Source organism: Loxodonta africana, chromosome 27 (genome assembly GCF_030014295.1).
Source record: "Loxodonta africana isolate mLoxAfr1 chromosome 27, mLoxAfr1.hap2, whole genome shotgun sequence".
In the NCBI taxonomy this organism is placed as follows: domain Eukaryota; kingdom Metazoa; phylum Chordata; class Mammalia; order Proboscidea; family Elephantidae; genus Loxodonta; species Loxodonta africana.
This window is the reverse complement of record NC_087368.1, coordinates 15,047,951-15,067,226: the sequence shown is the minus strand read 5'-3', so window position 1 is coordinate 15,067,226 and position 19,276 is coordinate 15,047,951. Positions and strand designations below refer to the sequence as shown.

The 19,276-nt window shown below is 42.7% G+C and overlaps 1 protein-coding gene across 4 annotated transcripts in view; it reads right to left on the bottom strand.

Annotated features, from left to right (window-relative positions):
• Nucleotides 1–19,276, bottom strand: part of OXNAD1 (oxidoreductase NAD binding domain containing 1) — a 43,338-nt gene that overhangs the window by 15,482 nt on the left and 8,580 nt on the right. For 3 of the 4 annotated variants that reach the window (XM_003415739.4, XM_023554949.2, XM_010595568.3), the window contains 2 exons: nt 19,052–19,115; nt 5,819–5,925 (listed from right to left, as the gene is read on the bottom strand). In XM_003415739.4, coding sequence (XP_003415787.1) covers nt 5,819–5,925; nt 19,052–19,115 — 171 coding nt within the window. Of the gene's footprint in view, nt 1–5,818; nt 5,926–13,853; nt 13,967–19,051; nt 19,116–19,276 lie in introns of all 4 variants that reach the window. The other variant, XM_023554951.2, reaches the window with a different exon arrangement.

The following is a 19,276-nucleotide window of genomic DNA, read 5'->3' as shown; positions in this document are numbered from 1 at the left end:
GCTCGGCACTTCTCAAGCCAAAAGAGCTGAAGGAAAATTCAAGCCTTGAGTTGCAATACTGAAAGATCCTACAGTGAAAATATTAAAACGACACAGTTAGCAACAAAAGAAGATGGAAGGAATACACAGAGTCGCTATGCCAAAAAAACTGGCCAATGTTCAACCATTTCAGAAGGCAGCATATGATCAGGAACCCATGGTACTGAAGAAAGAGGCTCAAGTTGTACTACAGGCTCTGGTGAAATACAAAAAAAAAAAAAATACAAGGCTCCAGGGAATTGATGCAATGCCAACTGAGATGTGTCAACACACGGGTGCCGCACTGGAAGTACTCACTCGTCTATGCCAAGAAATTCTGAAGACAGCTACCTGGCCAACCAACTAGAAGAGATCCATACTTACTATTTCAAAGAAAGGTGATCCAATAAAAGTGTGAATCATTCAACAATGTCATTAATATCACATATAAGTAAAATTTTGCTGAAGATCATTCCAAAGCAGCTGGAGCAGTACATCAACAGGGAACTGCCAGAAATTCAAGCCGGATTCAGAAGAGGATGTGGAACCAGGGATATCATTGCTGATGTCAGACGGATCATGGCTGAAAGCAGAGAATGCCAGAAAGATGTCTACCTGTGTTTTATTGGCTATGCAAAGGCAATGTTATGGATAACATCGCAAAGAATGCGAATTCCAGAAAACTTAATTGTGCTCATGGGGAACCTGTACATAGATCAATAGGCAGTTGTTCAAACAGAACAAGGGGATCCTGTATGGTTTAAAGTCAGGAAAGGTGTGCGTCCGGGTTGTATCTTTTTACCATACTTATTCAATCTGTATGCGGAGCAAATAATCTGAGGATCTGGACTATGTAAAGAAAAACGGGGCATCAGGATTGGAGGAAGACTCAGTAACAACCAGTGTTATGCAAACGACACAACCTTGTTTGCTGAAAATGAGGAAGACTTGAAGCATGTATTGGTGAAGATCAAAGACTACAGCCTGCAATATGGGCTACATCTCAATATAAACTAAAAAACATCTCAATATAAGGAAAACAAAAATCCTCACAACTGGACCAATAAACAATATCATGATAAATGGAGAAAAGACTGACGTTGTCAAGGATTTCATTTTACTTGGATCCACAATTAACACCCAGGGAAGCAGCAGTCAAGAAATCAAAGGACACACTGCATTGAACAAATCTGCTGCAAAAGACTTCTTTAAAGTGCTGAAAAGCAAAGAAGTCACTTTAAAGACTAAGGTCCACCTGACCCAAGCCATGGTGTTTCCAACTGCCTCATATGCATACAAAAGATGGACAATGAATAAGGAAGACTGATGAAGAATTGATGCCTTTGAACTACAGTGTTGGCAAAAAATACTGAACATACCATGGACTGCCAAAAGAATGAACAAATCTATCTTGGAAGAAGTACAGGCAGAATGCTCCCTAGAAGCAAGGACTTATCTCACATACTTCGGACATGTTATCAGCAGGGATCAGTGCCTGGAGAAGGACATTACGCTTGGTAAAGTAGAGGGTCAGTGGAAAAGAGGAAGACCCTCAAAGAGATGGACTGACACAGTGGCTGCAACAATGGGCTCAGGTATAACGATTGTGAAGATGGCGCAGGACTGGGCAATGTTTCCTTCTGTTGTACACAGGGTCACTATGAGTTAGAACTGACTCAATGGCATCTAATAGCAACAACATGATAAAATCTGCTCAGAGTAGGGAGGGTGGGGCAGGGGAAAAACCAACCGGTTGCTGTCGAGTCGATTCTCATTCATGGGGACTCCATGTGTGTCAGAGTAGAATTGTGCTCCATGGGCTTTTCAGTGACTGATATTTCAGACTTAGGTTACCAGGCCTTTCTTCCGAGGCACCTCTGGGCAGCCTCAAACCTCCAATCTCTTGGTTAGCAGCCGAATACATTAACTGTTTGCACCACCCAGGAACTCCTTCTACCAGAGTTTGAGGAATTGAGAAAGACTTCAGAGGACTTCATACTGCTTAAACTGAGTCTAAAAAGACATATAATACTCCCCAGGTAAGCTGAGGCTGAGGATACAGCCTGAAGAATGACACAAAGGAATTCCAAAGCTTTCTATATTAGTGAGTCAGGGCCACAGCCCCCAGCCCTGTAGGCTATTTACTGCTTACAATGCACCACCCTGCTAGAGGGTATAAACCCAAAAAACCAAACCCAGTGCCGTGGAGTCGATTCTGACTCATAGCGACCCTATAGGACAGAGTAGAACTGTCCCATAGAGTTTCCAAGGAGCACCTGGTGGATCTGAAGTACAGACCCTTTGGTTAGCAGCCGTAGCACTTAACCACTACACCACCAAGGTTTCCGCTAGAGGGTATTAAAAAAAAAAAAAAATTTTTTTTTTTTTTTTGGTCTTATTTCTCTAATCTTGTTCCTCTATCCAGAAACCCTGGTGGCGTAGTGGTTAACAGCTATGGCTGCTAAACTAAAGGTTGGCAGTTTGAATCTATCAGCTGCTCCTTGGAAACTGTGGGGCAGTTCTACTCTGTCCTTTGGGGTTGCTATGAGTTGGAATAGATGCAACGGTTTTTTTTTTTTTTTTTTTGGTCCCTCTAACCTGTTTCTTTTCGATGTCCTCCTCTGAGAAGTACAAGCCCGGTAGGTTCCGAAGTCACTTTCTAGCATAAAAGCCTATGTTATCTGGCATACAGTCCTTAAAACCAAGGATTAGAACAAAGGATTCCTTTTCTCTGCAAAAAATGCTTTGGCCTTGCTTGCCCTCAGGGCAGCACATGGTGCACAGCCCAAGAGTGGACACGGTACTGACTCCAGCATCAGCAGAGTCATGGTGGAGATGTGTGCTCACCCACTCCTCCGTGGCCCACCTCTCTTTAAACTAACAGCTTACATCACATGGGAACTGGCCAAGGAATGAGAGGAATCTGTCCATGGGCCTCACCAGCACAGATAACCTAACTGAGTGAAATACCTATTAACAATAACAAAAAACAAAAACTAATGTTAACACTAGGCACTGTGCTAAAATTTTACACATCCCAAGACATACCAATATTACTATTCTCATGTTAAAGGTATGAAAACTGAAGCCCAGAGAAAAAAGGAAATTGCCCACATCAGAGAGCTAGCAAACAGAAAAGCAAGCACCCTGGTGGCGTAGTGGTTAAGTGCTATGGCTGCTAACCAAAAGGTCAGCAGTTCAAATCCACCATGCGTTCCCTGGAAACTCTACGGGCCAGTTCTACTCTGTCCTATATGGTCGCTGTGAGTTAGAATCGACTTGATGGCAACAGGTTTGGTTTTAAAGCCCGGGAAGTCTACCTCCAGAGCACTGAGCTACAGCCTCTCTCGGGATGGGCTCCCCCAACAGCAGCTGCGGCCATCACGGGGGTAGGCAGGTGAGTTCCACGCTGACCACTGAATCTGGAAACTCAGGGTGGTCACCTACTGCGTAAAGACTGCTGGTGAAACCCTCCAGGCCTGAGGGGATGCCAATCTTTCCACCCCGAGGGAGGAGGAATTCTGGTTTGGTCCAGAGCAGGACTTACCAAGGAGCCAGGAACGAGGTGTGGACCTACTGGCGAGAGGAGCCCAAGAGGGTTAGACCCGCTCATGTGAGAACTGTTCTTGAAGGGGTCTCCTCTTTTGGCCTTTCTTTCTGGATTGTATTGCTTGATTTCTCGGAAGGAGTTTTCTAGTACAGGAGACAGTTCCCTCTGCAAGCCCACGGAGAACACAGGGTCTATGTGGTCTATGGCAAAGGTGTCTACATGGGGGATCTGTGGCCACAGCTCCAGCTAGTGACAGACAGCATTCATTTATTTATTTGGAGTTGGACCTGGAGCTTCACCCTCAAAGTTCTGCAGATGTCAGAGGGAGCTACTCATCAAGAATTCAGAGACATGGGATCCTGGCCCAATCCCTCAGCCCAAAGATAAGTCCAACAGCAATCCTCACTCCTTTGTCCCTAGCAGCGCTCCACGCCAGCAATCCTACCTAACTGCACACACTGAGCAGCAGCCACTTGCCTTTTTTCCCCAGAGTGCCACATGGAGGTCACCACCAAGCTGATGATCTGAGATAGCCTAGAACTCAAGCCATCCTAGCCAACAGCACCGAAGGAGTGACACTTCCAACCTAAGAAAAACGGCCATTCTGTAACCATAAGATCATATATCCAAAGGAACTCACAACCCCATACGATAAGCCAAGGGGAGGGCCATGGTGCCAGGGCTGAGTGCTGACCAGCATCTGACAGGGACAGTTTAAGACTAACCACCTAGTGACTCCCCAACCTCCACCCCGAGTCTGCCCTCTGAAGCAGGAGTCTGTGAGGCTCATACGAAAACCAGGCCTAACATCAGTGAAATTACCAAATCCATTTTCTGTTATGGGAATCGTAACACCAACTCTGTTTAATTTTGCCTTCAGAATCACAGTGGGACCCTGTTTCTATATAATAACATTTTTCTATCAGATAATCGCAGATACACCATGGCAGCAGTGCTATAATCAATGCACAGGCTTTTTCTAATCAGGAAAGCAGGATCAGAGTCTTGGCACAATTATCAGTTAAAGACACAGAGACAATAATGTGTGCAGGACATAAACACTTCCACAGAAGGGAAATATGGAGAAACAGATCATTACAATTAAAGTTTCCATTTTTAAGTGTAAAAACTGCTCAACATTTTTGAAGGGTAACTATAATGCCAACCCCCTAAGGTCCCCCTAGCCAACATGCATTTAATATGTATCACCGCACATGTGCAAAGATTGCAGTAAATTGCTCCAGAAACACAAATTATTGCAATCAGCATCTTCTTTTCTAGTTCTAAATTCAAAGGCAAACTATTAACACAAGACTGCTAACTCTTGCTATTATCACACATCCTCCTTCTAACAAAACCACATTTCCAGATGGACTGCCAAAATTAGGCAAGTGACTCCTAAGAAATACTATTGAGATTGACATGCCAGAAATTCATTTAGAAATGAATGCTTTATTTACATAAGGGACACGCACACCCAAACACACCTTTCCTAAGGAAACACAAGTTGCTTTGTTTACAATTCAACTTGAATTGCAGCTCAGCGAGGCCCTTGGGAGGAACAGTGGGACAGCTGGGCTGTTATCCTGTCAGCATACTGATTAGTTCTCAGACTCTTGGATGGGACAGGCTTACGATTCATGCGTGTGTTCTGGGCCTGGTTAGGGCATCTTAATAATAAATTAAGCAAAATATTTAAACTCAGCCCAGACAGGGTATGGGGATGCAGGGAAGCTAGAAATTATGGTAAATGAAACGGGAATTCAGTCGAAAGCATGGTCAGCTCTGTAAGGACACAACTGGTCATTCTCTGCAGACTGCTTTGTTTGCTGTTTGACATAAAGAAGGCTAACTTTCAAAAACGTATGAACCTGCAGCAACACATAACTCTTACGTTTATCACATTCTATTAGCAACCATCCCTGCAGAATCTAATTATTAGAGCTGTCAGCTCCATGGACCAGAATTCGCTGCTTTGTTTGAATCTGAAAAACTCAAGGCAGCAATTTTCATATCTGACTGAGAGGACCAAGGGCTCAAACCCAAGGTGAGGTGGGCTCTGAGGCCAGGGAAGGAACTGTAGTCTCCATGGCAAGAGAGGCTCACCCTGAATGGAAATGGACTGGAATTCCCACACCTCAGTACCAACAGCTGGCCACAGAAATACTTTCCAGAAGAAAAAAATAGTCCCTTCTATCTGATGACATCTTCTTTGATCAGACATACTTGGGAAACAGAAAAGCCACTTACCACTGGCCAGCTTTAAAGGAAAAATCCTTTTCAGCAACAAGCAGGCGGAGCCTCTTCACTGAGGGTGACTCATCGGCAGCTCCACACACCTTAGCTGTCGACACAACCTAAAGTCAAAAAAAAAAAAGTTGTAAAACAAGGTAAACCTGCCTACCACCAGGTGAAAAAAAAAATTTAATTTTCTTATTTTTGAGAGACTTGCTATCATACTAGTTTCACTTTATTCTGCAAAGAAAAAAAAAATCATCTCTTAAAGGGACTGCATAAAGTGTTTATTTGTTGAGTGTCTATTATGTGCCATGCCCTGGGCTGGGTACTCTGGGAAGAGCTCAGGGAACTTGCAGTCCTGTACTTCAAAGTGAGGTCCACTGTCTGTTCCAAGTCTATGACAAGTCCACAAGGAGGCTAAGCACAAAACTTGGAAGTAAGCACTTTTTTCTAGCAATTTCACAGAGCAATTGCGTGCCTATGAAAATTAATAATAAAAAACCAATTGGGTTTGAGTTTTTTATATGTTTTTAGGATCTACTTTTTCTAGTAATTCATTTTTTGCTAGATTTTACAAAATTATCGCAGTCCGCAACATTAAAACAGTAACCAGAGCCCTTCCCTACAGATAGTTTGAGAAGCACTATTCATAATGACATATCTGATTTCTGGGAAGTCCTAAATATGGACACATAGACTTTCCTCCATTAAGCGCCACCTACTATCTATAATATATATACTATCCCTCAGCACCTCTCAAATTCAAAACGTGTCTGCTTCCTTCATTCTCTCTTCCACCTTTAGGTTTCTCTTCCTTTCCTAAGCCTGGGACATCTTCAAAAGAGGAAAAAAAGACAAAATGACTGCTCTTTCAACTTCCTACTTCATTCTGGTAGCAATTCAAATCAGTAGCAGCTGACCGAAGTATAGCCACTCCCCTTGGAGGGTGTAACCTTCAAGGCTCCACCAAAGGGTGCCCTGGGAATCTGTCAAGGTCAATACCTCCCACTCTAATGCCAACTCATTCAGGCCCTTTTCTCTGATAGGGCTAGGTCAAATCAAACTATCAGTGGAAGATATTTAAAAAAAAAAAAAAAACCCACTGGAAAATTCTCATCATGGATGGCAGTCTCCCTCCTTCAAAATATTTCCTAAAATTTTCTGCCTCTCTCTCCTGCAAAATTCTCTGTCTCTCTCTTCTGTATTTCTGCCAATCCTCTCTTCCTCATCTGCTGAGAGCAAGTGGGGTTATTTTCCAATACTGACTCTCTACTGGCACTCTTGGTCCCATTCCTAGCCACCCTCTCTGAAACGCTGCTCTGCCAGCTCTCACCAGCCCTTTTTTTCATGTTCAACTGTCCCCTCTCTGGTACCTCCTGTTTCATCAGGCGTGATACTGAATGACAGTTGCTCGTCCTTATGTAATTCAGGAGCAAAATAAATGGAAGCAGTGTAGTGTAGCTGTTAATAGCACATGCTCTGTTGCCAAACTGTGTTTCATCCTGGCTCCACCACTTACCAGCTGGCTGTGTGACTCTGGGCAAGTTACCTAGCCTCCTTCAGCTATAAAATGAGACTAACACCTACGCTTCACAGGTTGTTGGGAAGATTGAGATAATATACGCAAAACACTTATAACAGTGTTGGTTCATAATACTCATTAAGTGTCGTTATAATTGATTTTATTTCATTAATTATAGTTGGTATTTATTACGTGTCACACTTTATTCACTTATTACTACACGTGCTACTGCACCAGCGCTGCTGCTGCACCAGGGACTGTTCACGGGATTATAAAATGGAACTATGCAGTGGCGGTCTTCTACTACATGTACATCCTATCAATTATTTTGCTAGTACAAACTCTGAAACGATACTATTTTTTAAGATATTTCAGAAATGCCGCTCTTCCTCAGTTGAGGCATTTAGCTCTGCTTTATCCTACAGAATCTTCCCTTTTTCCTTTGATGCTCTCCTTAACCACAGGTAACACAGCTTTCGGCTCTACTGGAATTTCTGCCAGGGTCAGTCAGTGTCTTCCTGAACAACCAAACTCAATGTCCAGTCTTAGTCCTCACCCTCTCTAACCTCCCTGCATTTGATCCTTTTTACTTCCTTTTCTACCCTGAAGCATTCTCCTTTCCTGGGATAGCCAGCATCGATCAGAGGGTCCTCTCCTGCCTCTCCAACCTGGCCTCTCTTCTCCTTTACCATTTCCACCTTCCTCTTCTCACTTCCTTACTGAGAGCTTTCCCTAAACTGCCTCACTCCCTACTTCCTTCCTAGCCTCTCCACTCCTAGGCTGAGGATCTCAAGCACTCCCAAGGCTAGGCTATCACCCCCCATGCTGACGACTCATCATTACTCTTCTGCCAATCACAGGCTCACATCTACATGCCACGGCAGCCGATGTCTGAAGAGCAGTTACTTCAGATATATACTGGGTGCTGTGATAAACATTTTCTGTGCATTAATTCATTCAGCTGATGTAACAGCCATATCACCGCCCAAGAGAGAGCGTTATTATCCTTCCTTTTGCAGATGAGGATCATCCAGCTAGCGATGGCTGCGTTAGGATTCAAACCCAGGTCAGGGGGCCCTTAACCTCCTCACAGTGCTTCATGGTGACTGCTGTCAGTTGTAAGTTGCCATCAAGTCAGCTCTGACTCATGGTGAACCTCCGTATAACAGAACGAAACGTTGCCCAGTCCTGCGCCATCTTCCCGATTGTTGGTATGCTGGGGTCCGTTTTTGCGATTGTGTCAATCCATCTCATTGAGGGTTTCCCTCGTTGTTCTTGGCCCTCTACTTTATCAAACAGCATGTCCTTTCATAGTGATTTGTCTTTCCTGATGACATGTCCAAAGTAGGCAAGTCCAAGTCTCTCCATCTTGCTTCTAAGGAACATTCTGGTTGTATTTCTTCTAAGACAGACTTGTTCATTCTTTTGGCAGTCCACGGTTATGTTCGATATTCTTCACCAACACCACAGTTCTAACCTATCAATTAATTCTTTTTCTGTCTTTCTTTTTCATTATCCAACTTTCACACACATATAAAACAACTGAAAAGATCATGGCTTGGGTCAGACACATCTTAGTTATCAAAGTGCATCTTTGCTTTTTAAAACGTTAAAGAGGTCTTTTGCAGTAGATCTGCCCAATGCAATATGTCATTTGATTACTTAACTGCTGTCTCCATGGACCTTGATTGTTGACCTAAGTAGAATCAAATCACTGGCAACTTTAATTTCTTCTCCATTTATCATGTTGTCGTTTACCAGTCCAGTTGTGAGGATCTTTGTTTTCTTCACATCCAGATGTAATCAGTATTGAAGGCTGTAGTTCTGACCTTCACCAGTACCATTCAGATGTAATCAGTATTGAAAGCTGTAGTTCTGACCTTCACCAGTACACGCTCCAACTAAATCCACTCCGTTCATTCCTTCCCCAAACATCTCTTGAGCGTGGTGCCTGGCACTGGGGACACAGAGATGGACAAGGCTGCCCTGCCTCACAGAGCTCTGCAAAAGCAGCTTCTTTCCATCACCGGGACTTCAATTATGGATCATTGAGGGGTCAATAAAGTCAAATCTGCTTTCAGTTAATACACACACACAATCTTTGACTTCTTCTAGGCATTTGTTCCTAACACAGCCAAGTCCCAGAAATTAGTTCCTGTCTTTTCCTTTCCTTGCCCACCCTACTGTCCTGGTGACTTCTTTCTTCTCACTTGGACTGTCGCCTCAGCCTCCTTCTTGTTTCTCTCAAAGCAGCCAGCAGATGACTATTCCTAACATCCCAGCCTCACTGAGTTACTTCCCCGCTCAAACACCTTCAAGGGCTCTCCACTACTCAGTGAAAATATAATGCTAAAAGGCAGTTTAAGCTCCTAGTAGACCTTGCGCTAGTAGTTTTCAAGCCAACTGGACAAGCTGCTAGTCCTTGAAGGCACCTGATCCCTGCTCAACTCCCACCTCTGTGTAGGTCATTCTGCACAAACCGCATTCCCTCTGCTGTCCATCAACCTCCCATTCACCCCTCCAGGCCCTGCTCATGTACTACCTCCTCCCTGAGGTCTTCCTCTTTTCTCTTTCCTCTCACCTCTACCCATAAAATGTTTTTCTGCCTTTCTCATCATACTTATCATGTTTATTAGTGTGAATTACAAATACTCGTGAACATGTCTTTGCCACCACATAGACCATATGCCTCTAGAGGTCAGGCATTAGGAGGAATTTGTATCTATATCAGCTCCTAGGTGAAGCACAAGGCCCAACATACACAAAGGCTCAGTAAATATTTGCAGAATGAATGAAAATTCTTAAAGTCACTTAAAATTGGTTTCCAGAATAAAGATTAATAGAAGTTCGAGAGCCTTTTGTTGTTTAAAAAGAGAAGGGGGGGAACACTCAAGAAAATCTAGATTTCTGCTCAAAAATGTCGGAGAGATGAGTGAAAGCAGAGCCCTCCTCAGTAGGACAGGTATCTTCCTCTGTGTGCCACTCGTCCTATTTTAGATATCTAATTACAAAGGCAGGTAATGAGACTCATCAGGACTCTCTTCTATATTATTACTCCCATTTTTTCATGTTTCCAAAAGAGAAAGGCTTATTTTATAAACCTTATTTTCTTTCAGTATAATAATCTGTAAAAACATAGCCAAGAGCTAGATTATTTCATTTATAGCAGCTTAACCTGCATCTGTCAGATTCCTTAATAAAATCAGATTACGTATAAGTCTTAAGCACATCCAGAAAAGTTGCCTGGTAGCAGGGAAATCAACATTTATAATCACTGTTGAGGGAACAGAACTTTAGCTCAAACACATGCAAATACTTCACAGTCAAATGCTAGACTCTGTGAAAAGAAATGACTCACTGTTAGCCAAATCCCAACATAAAATTCAATAAAGAAGAAAACAAGATACACTTTCTATTAAGAAAGCCATATTTGCATTTAGATAGTGTCTACAACAACAATAACAAAAATATTCGCAGCATGCCTTATGCCTACCGGTATTAATACAAACAGTATTATCCCTATTGCTATTAAACAAAAAAAACCCACTGCCACCAAGTCGATTCCGACTCATAGCAACCCTATAGGACAGAGCAGAATTGCCCCATAGAGTTTCCAAGGAGCGCCTGGTGGATTTGAACTGCCGACCTCTTGGTTAGCAGCTGTAGCACTTAAACACTACGCCATCAGGGTTTCCCTATTGCTATTAGCCCTAGTAATCTGGGCAAAACTGCTATAACTGGAAACATATAATACCTTCTGTAATTCTGGCAACATAAAACACCTTGCATAATTTTTAAAACATGTCGCCCTTTTTACTACTTAACATTGCTTAGTTGATATAAATACTGCATTCTATAGAAAGACTTCTAGCAGTGTAAGCTAGAAACATTAAGCACATCTTTTTGAAGGCCACATCGTTATTTTACTCTGAAGCTAGCTTCACGTAATGAGGACATGGAATTGTGACCCTTGTTATATGCCATTCTTTCCTGACTTTTATTGAATAAGCAAAACATGACGGGAGAAACTGTATGTTTGAACATTTGTACTTAACTCTCATACTTAGTGGATCAAAAGCTTCTGCAACTGAAACCTCAACTAGCCATGTTCTAAGTTAAAACACATGGCAGGAAATGAAGCTTTCCATAAAATAACATTTAGACCCTTCTACTGTTCAATAAAATAACAGTCCATTTGCCAGCTTTTACTAGTGCACATTTTTAAGGCTTTGACAGAATCAGCATCTAAAAGGAAATGCCATCGTATTGATTTAAAAAGCTGGTTTTATGTAGGGATAATTTGATGTTCCTGCCAATACAGACGTCTCTGCACAGGAAATAGATACTTGGGAAACCTGGCTGGCTTCCCCCGCTCATTCCCATTCATTCATGTTCTGGCTGAAAAGTTTAGGCAAAGCCAGGATTAGAGATGACCTGAAACAAAAATGTAGTTAGGACACTAACAATTTCAAAGTTGAAGGAAATTTTTGTCATTGTCAAGAACAATATGTCACTTTACACATAAGGACACAAAGGCCTGGAGATGTTATATAAATTGTGGCAAATACCAATCTGCCCAGTAGGAGTCAGATGAAAAGAAACTGATTTTATGAAGTGATCTAATGACAAGAGAAGACTACAAAATCCCGTGAACTATACAATTGTACTTAAGTGGCTTACACCATCAACACTATGTCCTGGCATGAATGAACCTACCTTGCTCCTACCAAGGCCAACCCACCCACCTGGGCTGGGTCTCCTCTCAGCCTTCATTCCAGTAAGTATCCTCTCACCTGCCTGCCTCCCTCTTCCCCTCCATCAGAGCACATGTGACTTCTAGGGTCTCCCACCTCAAATAATGACGACAGCAACAGCAAATGCCTACGTAAGGCTGACCATGTACCAGGCACCCTGCACATACTAATTCATTCAATCTTCATGACGACCCTACAAGACCCATTGAAATAGCCCATTGTCCTCAAGTTGATTCTGACTCATAGCGACCCTATAGGATGGAGCAGAACTGCCCCATAGGGTTTCCAAGGAGTGGCTGGTGGGTTCAAATTGCCAACATTTTGGTTAGTATCTGACCTCTTCAACCACTGTACCACATGGCTTAAAATTTTTATATCCCACTGTAAACTCCACAGTCACATAGCCAACTGCCTATTGGAATCTGAACGAACTTGTGAGCATTTTAAACTTAACATATCCAACACAGAACTTTTTTTTCCTCACAAATTTCTTTCTTTTTTATTATGGAAAATTTCAAATATATACAAAAGAAGAGAAAATAGTATAATGAATCCCCATGTACCCACCACTCAGATTCAACAGTTGTCAACTCATAGCCAATCTTGTTTCAACTGTAACGCCACTCACCTCCCCCATCTCAGATTATTCAAAAATCAAGCTCTTTATTTTCCTTCTTCCAAACCAGCTCTTCTCCACCTTAGCCATATATGCCGCCCTGTGAGCTACCTGAATACTCAAATCCCAAACCTAAAAATCACTTTTGCTTCTTCTCCTTTCCTCACTAGTCCCCCCAGCCCACCATCCGTGCCGTCAGTGAATTCCACCAGCCCTACCTCGACCCCAGATCCACCACTGCTCTCTGTCTCCACCACTACCACCCTGCTCTAAGCCTCCACCTGGGACGACGTCAACAGCGTCCAATCTGGTGCCAAAGCGCAACGCCATTCTTTACCAAGCTAATAGGCAACTCGCTCAAAATGTAAACCACATGTCATTTCCCTGCTTAAAACCTTCCACCACTGCCATGGATTGAATTGTGTCCCCCAAAAATACGTGTATCAATTTGGCTAGGCCATGATTCCCAGTATTGTGTGACTGTCCACCATTTTGTCATCTGACGTGATCTTCCTGTGTGCTATAAATCCTATCTCTGGGATGCTGATGAGAGGGGGTTAGTGGCAGTTATGTTAATAAGGCAGGACTTAATATACAAGATTGGATTGTGTATTGAGCCAATCTCTTTTGAGATATAAATAACTAGCAGAGAGACAGGGGGACCTCATACCACCAAGAAGAAACTGGGAGCATAGCACGTCCTTAGGACCCAGGGTTGCTGAGCGGAGAAGCTCCTCGACCAGGGAAGACTGATGACAAGGACCTTCCCCCAGAACCGACAGAGGAAAGAAAACCTTCCCCTGGAGCTGACGCCCTGAACTTGGACTTGTTGCATACTAGACTGTGAGAGAATAAATTTTTCTTTGTTGAAGCCATCCACTTGTGGTATTTCTGTTACAGCAGCATTAGATGACTAAGACGACCACCCTTCAAATCCCAACTCCTTATCCAAGCTGACCGTTTATACAATCTGGCCTTTGCCTATCTCCCATCCTATCACTCTCCCCTGAACATGCCAAGCTCATTCCTGCCTCAAAGCCTTTGAGCTTGCCAGGAATGCTGTGCACATGGCTGACTCTCTTCCCTACTCAAGCTTCAGCTCAACTGTTACACAACTATGTAAAAGTGCACCCCCCCCAGCCACACTCGTCTCACATTATCCTGTGTGATTTCCTTCATAGTGCACGTCACATCTGACATTCTCTTGTTTATCTCCACCAGAATGAAGCTCCATGTACAGCAGGAACCTCGCCTCATGCCCCCAGCACCTAGAACAGGGTTGGACACACAGCAGGCACTCAATACAAATCAGCTGAATTTAAAATACAATTCATTTCATTGGATTGGGTTCCCAAGGAGGGAAATGGAAAAGAATCTTGACCCTTAGGTTGCTTAATCTATCGAATAAAAGTGTCAGTGAAAAACACTGACGCTATATTTTAGCCGCTAACATTTTAAGTTCTGGGCATAGTTAAGAAATAGTAACACAGGCAACTTTCTCATTTTTCATAGCTTACCTTACTATAGAACTAGGGCGTACACTTGCATCATGACCTCATCTCAAGAGGAACAGTATCACCATTCTTGCTTTACAAAGTGACTCATACAAGGCCGTACAGGTAATCAGCCACAGAGGTGGGATTAACATTTCTGAAATATGCCTTGAGAGCCTATGCAATGTCAGCACTGTGCTAGATACCAGGGCTACAAAGCTGCTAAGCTGTGTCTTCCCTCGAGGGGCCTCCTTCTCCTGGAGACTTCACCGGGCAGGGTGAGTAGTGCCCGCTGAGAAGCCAGGGGCCAGCTGCCAGGACCATCAGGCTATATCTCCCTTGAAATTTCTCCAAGAGGCTGTGGCCTAGCCCCCCATCAAGCCCCTGCAGCTACCTCTTGGCTGTGGGTTCCTGATGTTTCTCCTCACTACCCTCTTACTTTGTCAGAGCTGACAGTGTGGCGAGCCTGGAAGTGCCAGCCCTGCTTGGTCCCAGGCTGGAAAATCTCTAACAAGCTCTCTGACCACCAGCTTCTGATCATCAAAGCAAATTTAGGTGTACAACTGTTGGGAAATAGTCCATGTGAAATATGCCTGCGCCGATCTGCAAGCTGAAGACCACTCCAGCATATAATGTCCCCATAACACGCAGATGATGTCTAGCAGAGAATGATAAGGGTTAAACTCGGGATTGGGTCCAGCTCGCTAGGGGCAGCCAATCCCACTCAAACCCCAGCCTCTGCAAAACCACAAGTCAGGCAGATTATCAGCTCTCAGTAACCTGCACAAGGAATGGTCAGATGCCGAAAGGCTCTGCCTGATATGCCCAGCCTCTGATTTTATTAACTAACTACTTCAGCGGGTAAGAGCTACAGAGTGCTACAGCGGCTAACCAAAAGGTCAGCAGTTCAAATCCATCAGCCACTCACTGGCAACTCTATGGGGCAGTTCTACTCTGTCCTATCGTGTTGCTTTGAGTCAGAACCAACCTGGCGGCAATGGGGTTTTTAGGTTTAGGTGTCATCAGTAACCCCCCTTTCTTATACTCTGCAACACCTAAGTGAAGTCTGAATTTCAAACCAACCAAAACCTGTTGCTGTTGAGCGAATTCTGGCTCACAGCAACCCTACAGGACAGAGCAGAGCTGCCCCAAAGGGTTTCCAAGGAGTGGCTGATGGATTCGAACTGCCGACTTTTTGGTTAGCAGCTTCCATTGTGTTACTCAGTTAAATCTTGTCTGTCTAATCAGGTGTTCTGGTGTTTTTTGTTGTTGTAGTGAAAACAGAATTTGAAAATCAAAGATCTGAGTTTTCCACTTACTTGAACACGTCCTTTAAACTTAGTCTGACGATATAATTTACCATCCAAAATGGGACAATTTTGAGAGTGAAAGGAGGTGCTGTTGGAAATTATACAAGGAAACAGGCAAAAACCAAGACTATCCTAGGCGAATCAGGAAGCAGGGTCACCTTATTTAAATCTTTCTCAGTCTGAATTTCCTCATCTTTGAAATGAAAGTAAGGATCCCTTCATCCTCCTCCCTAGGTGGTGGTGAGAATCAGGTACCAACCTACCGTATAATCAAGTGCTTTGTGAAGAGAAAGGCACTTGTAGGATAAGGCACAGGCTTCTAAAAGCAGCACACTAGTACAACTGAAAAAGAATTAGTCGTTTTTCCAGAACCATTTACAAGCATAAAATCAGTTTCTTGTAATCAGAGTTCCACCAGAATTTGAGGGCAGGGACCTCATCAACCATTTTCAATGCTGAATCTCTGGACCTAGCCCAGTGCCTGGCATATTTCCAAATGAATAAATGACTGCATAAGAATTAGTAATTAAAAAAAAAATTCTTTCATTACCAAACCCTCTCACTGAAGTGATCAATAGGCTACACCTTGTTCAGTGGGCTAAACCTCTACAAGGGCAATGCATGAAGTCACCCTTTCAATAAAATATTAGTCTCGCCTGAACAATCCTTTCTGCATTACAATACGTCTACCCTTATCTCCTTGACATTTCTAAGGCTACCCAGACTGCTTATTCTTTGGTCCATAAGAAAAAAAAAAAAAAAACTTGAACACAGTCAAACGTCACTTAACTGTAGAGGTCAGTTTCCTGTATCAGCATGACCTCAGACTGGCTACATTTATAACCCTAAGGAAAAAGCATTCACACCACAAAATGGTCATTCAGTAAGTTCTCCAGAGGAAACACACTGCCCAACGCTGAAAGGACATCTGTGGGCGAGTGAGCACTCTGTTCTCCGCCCACTCCCAGGAGGACAGAGGGGTCCTCTGGTCTAGGAATCAGACACCTGAGCTGGTGCCTCCCTGGTTCCAGCAGAAGCCACGAGATACCTCCTGGGCTTTGTGTCCTGCTTTGTAAAATGCAGACTGCATTCTATTTTTAGGCCAGTTCACAGACCTGAACTCGAGAGCAAAGGAGATGTGAGGGTTGTGTAAAGTACACTTGTTATAGGACAGAGTTTCATATTTTCACGGAATCCAGATTTTCTGCACCCATGGAGGTTGGATAAACCCCTGAAATTACTGCCCTGAGATAATCTTTAAACTTTAAACCAAAAATATCCCTTGGGGTCTTCTTAAAATCAAGTAGTAGTTTAGCTCAAGTAGTAAAGAATGTCTGCCTTGAGTACTGAGCTCTTTTAAAATCCATCTATATGGGATCAAGCTGACAACAGCAACTCAAAAAATGAGATAGGAAACTTAGGGGGCAGAGAGCTTATGTTAATGGGGGAGGAACAACTCAGAAAAGGAGGGTGACAACAGTTACACAACTTGAAGAATGTAATAAATGTCACTGAATTGTACATGTAGAAATTGTTAAATTGGAGTATGTTCTGCTGTGTATTTCTCAACAACAAAGACAAAATAAATTATTTTTTTTAAAAAGCATACTTACTACACAAATTAAAGGCAAGCAGGCCAGACTATCAGAAGCTGGTATAGTTCTATAATGGCAAACCCGAGAAGCTGTTCATTTGGACAGTTCAAGGCTGGGCCCCTGCACTGTGGTCAGGAGTGGCCCTCTGCAGGGGTAGGCGTGAGTCCCTGGGGAGACCTTAAACCACTGACATGGCAGTCTAGACATCATCTAGCTTTCTCCAGTTCCTCCCATCTCCTCCTCACTCTCATTCTATTTGGGAGAAGAGTGAAAATTAACAACAGAAGCAAAGCTTTACAACTAGAAATTTCTTCCTCCAATGTAATATCATGACTGGAATTCTAACTCTAATTTTCTGACTTCCAGGCACTAAAATTCTCAACCACTAGAGTTTACATTAACTTTTTTTATAGTTTGCAATTGAACTTGGTTCAAATAATCCCCCCACAAGTCCCAATAATTTTGTCCTGTAAAATTCTGAATTGACTATTCTAACTCAGGGACTGGTAAACTACAACCCACAGGCCAGATCTGGGTGTTTGGGGAAATCAACTTTTACTGGAACACAGCCACTGTGATTTTTTTTTACGTATCGTCTACGGCTGCTTTCACACTACAAAGGTAGAATTTGGTAGTTACGACTAAGACCACATGGCCCAAACAGCCTCAAATACTTACTATCCGGCCCTTTACAGAAAGTCTGCCATCCCCTGCTCTAATTCAATCTGCCTCAAAATAAAACAGGAAAGAGTGTCACCCAAGCCTGTTAAAGAAACCACTTTTTCTTAACAACTGGCAAAGTCTGTACTTTTTAAAAAGAAAGCCTAACAAGTCTCATATTTATAGAATCAGCATTTTTATATGTCGAACAAACAAAAAGAAAAATCATATTTTCAGATTTATCATCAATGGGAAAGTGTATTTTCCCACACTCCCCTAAATCTACTGTGCTGAACTAATTCTACACAGACTTCTCACAATGACATTGACTTAAAGCCGAATCAACAAACACACCACCCTCAGTCCCAAAGCAATATTCTGAAAAGTAGAATTCGCTTGAAAAGTGGGCCCTAAAACTGTATGGCTTTATGTGCAAGTGTATCCTTCTATTAGGACTAAAAATTAAACTCCTGCCAAAATACAACTGCTGCTGCTGCTGTTTGTAGATATGTACAGCCCTTCTTTATATAAAACAGTTCTTTTAATTGTTAATTTAGACAGACTTAAAACACTAAGCTAACTACATCTTAATGTATGAGAAACACTCAAAAAAGCAGAAATCAAATATTCAATTTACCTTTTTAAATAAAAATGGGGTTCCTCACTGAGATAAAGGGGTAAGGCGCCTTTACTTCCCAGCCCTTGACACCCCTTCAGGGGGCAGATTAGCCTGCAACAGTCTGAATATGGGGGGAAAAAAAATCTGTGCTCGAGAAGGGTAACATGAGCTCATCTACCTTCCCCTCTCAGACGGCAGTACTTTCTCCCCTGTTGAAATACGAGATTGTTCTAAAGCAGAGATGAGGACAAAGACTGAGACATGGAATCCAAAAAAAAAACCTTCTAACCCTATAGTATAATCCTAAACATCATTCCGTAAGGATAGCTCCGTGGTTGCTACCATGCTCCATCAGAAATAAATGCACTGAATACCGGTGATGGTCGTACAGCATGATTAAAGTAATTGGTGCCACTGAATTGTACATGTAAAAAACGTTGAAACTGGCAAAATAAAAACAAAATAATCCACTGATTCCAAGTTTAAAGGGAAAAATGTGAGTATTTCTCTGTCATCTTTCAAATCAGTTACTGTACATCCTGTTCAGAAAAATAACAAACCTTCCCTAACTGTCCTTCAAAGGGACCAGACTCGTCTAACATCATATCCATAAGCAGCCATACTGTGTGTAAACTGTTCAGACTGGAAAAACCTGCCACAGCCCAAAGATACAAACCTCCCGGCGAACGACATCTGCAGTTCTCTCCATGTGATCAGTTTTCCTTTTGGATTTCATTACGCTTTAACAGAAAGTAAAATTACTAGGTTATTAAGTATTAATCCTCATAAAATAATAAAATTAATTTCCCCAGTAATATCATGGCTATCCAAAATACAATATAACATTATGAAGCCTAGAAAATGGTCAAGGTAAAACGTGCACATCTAAAGTTTGACGATT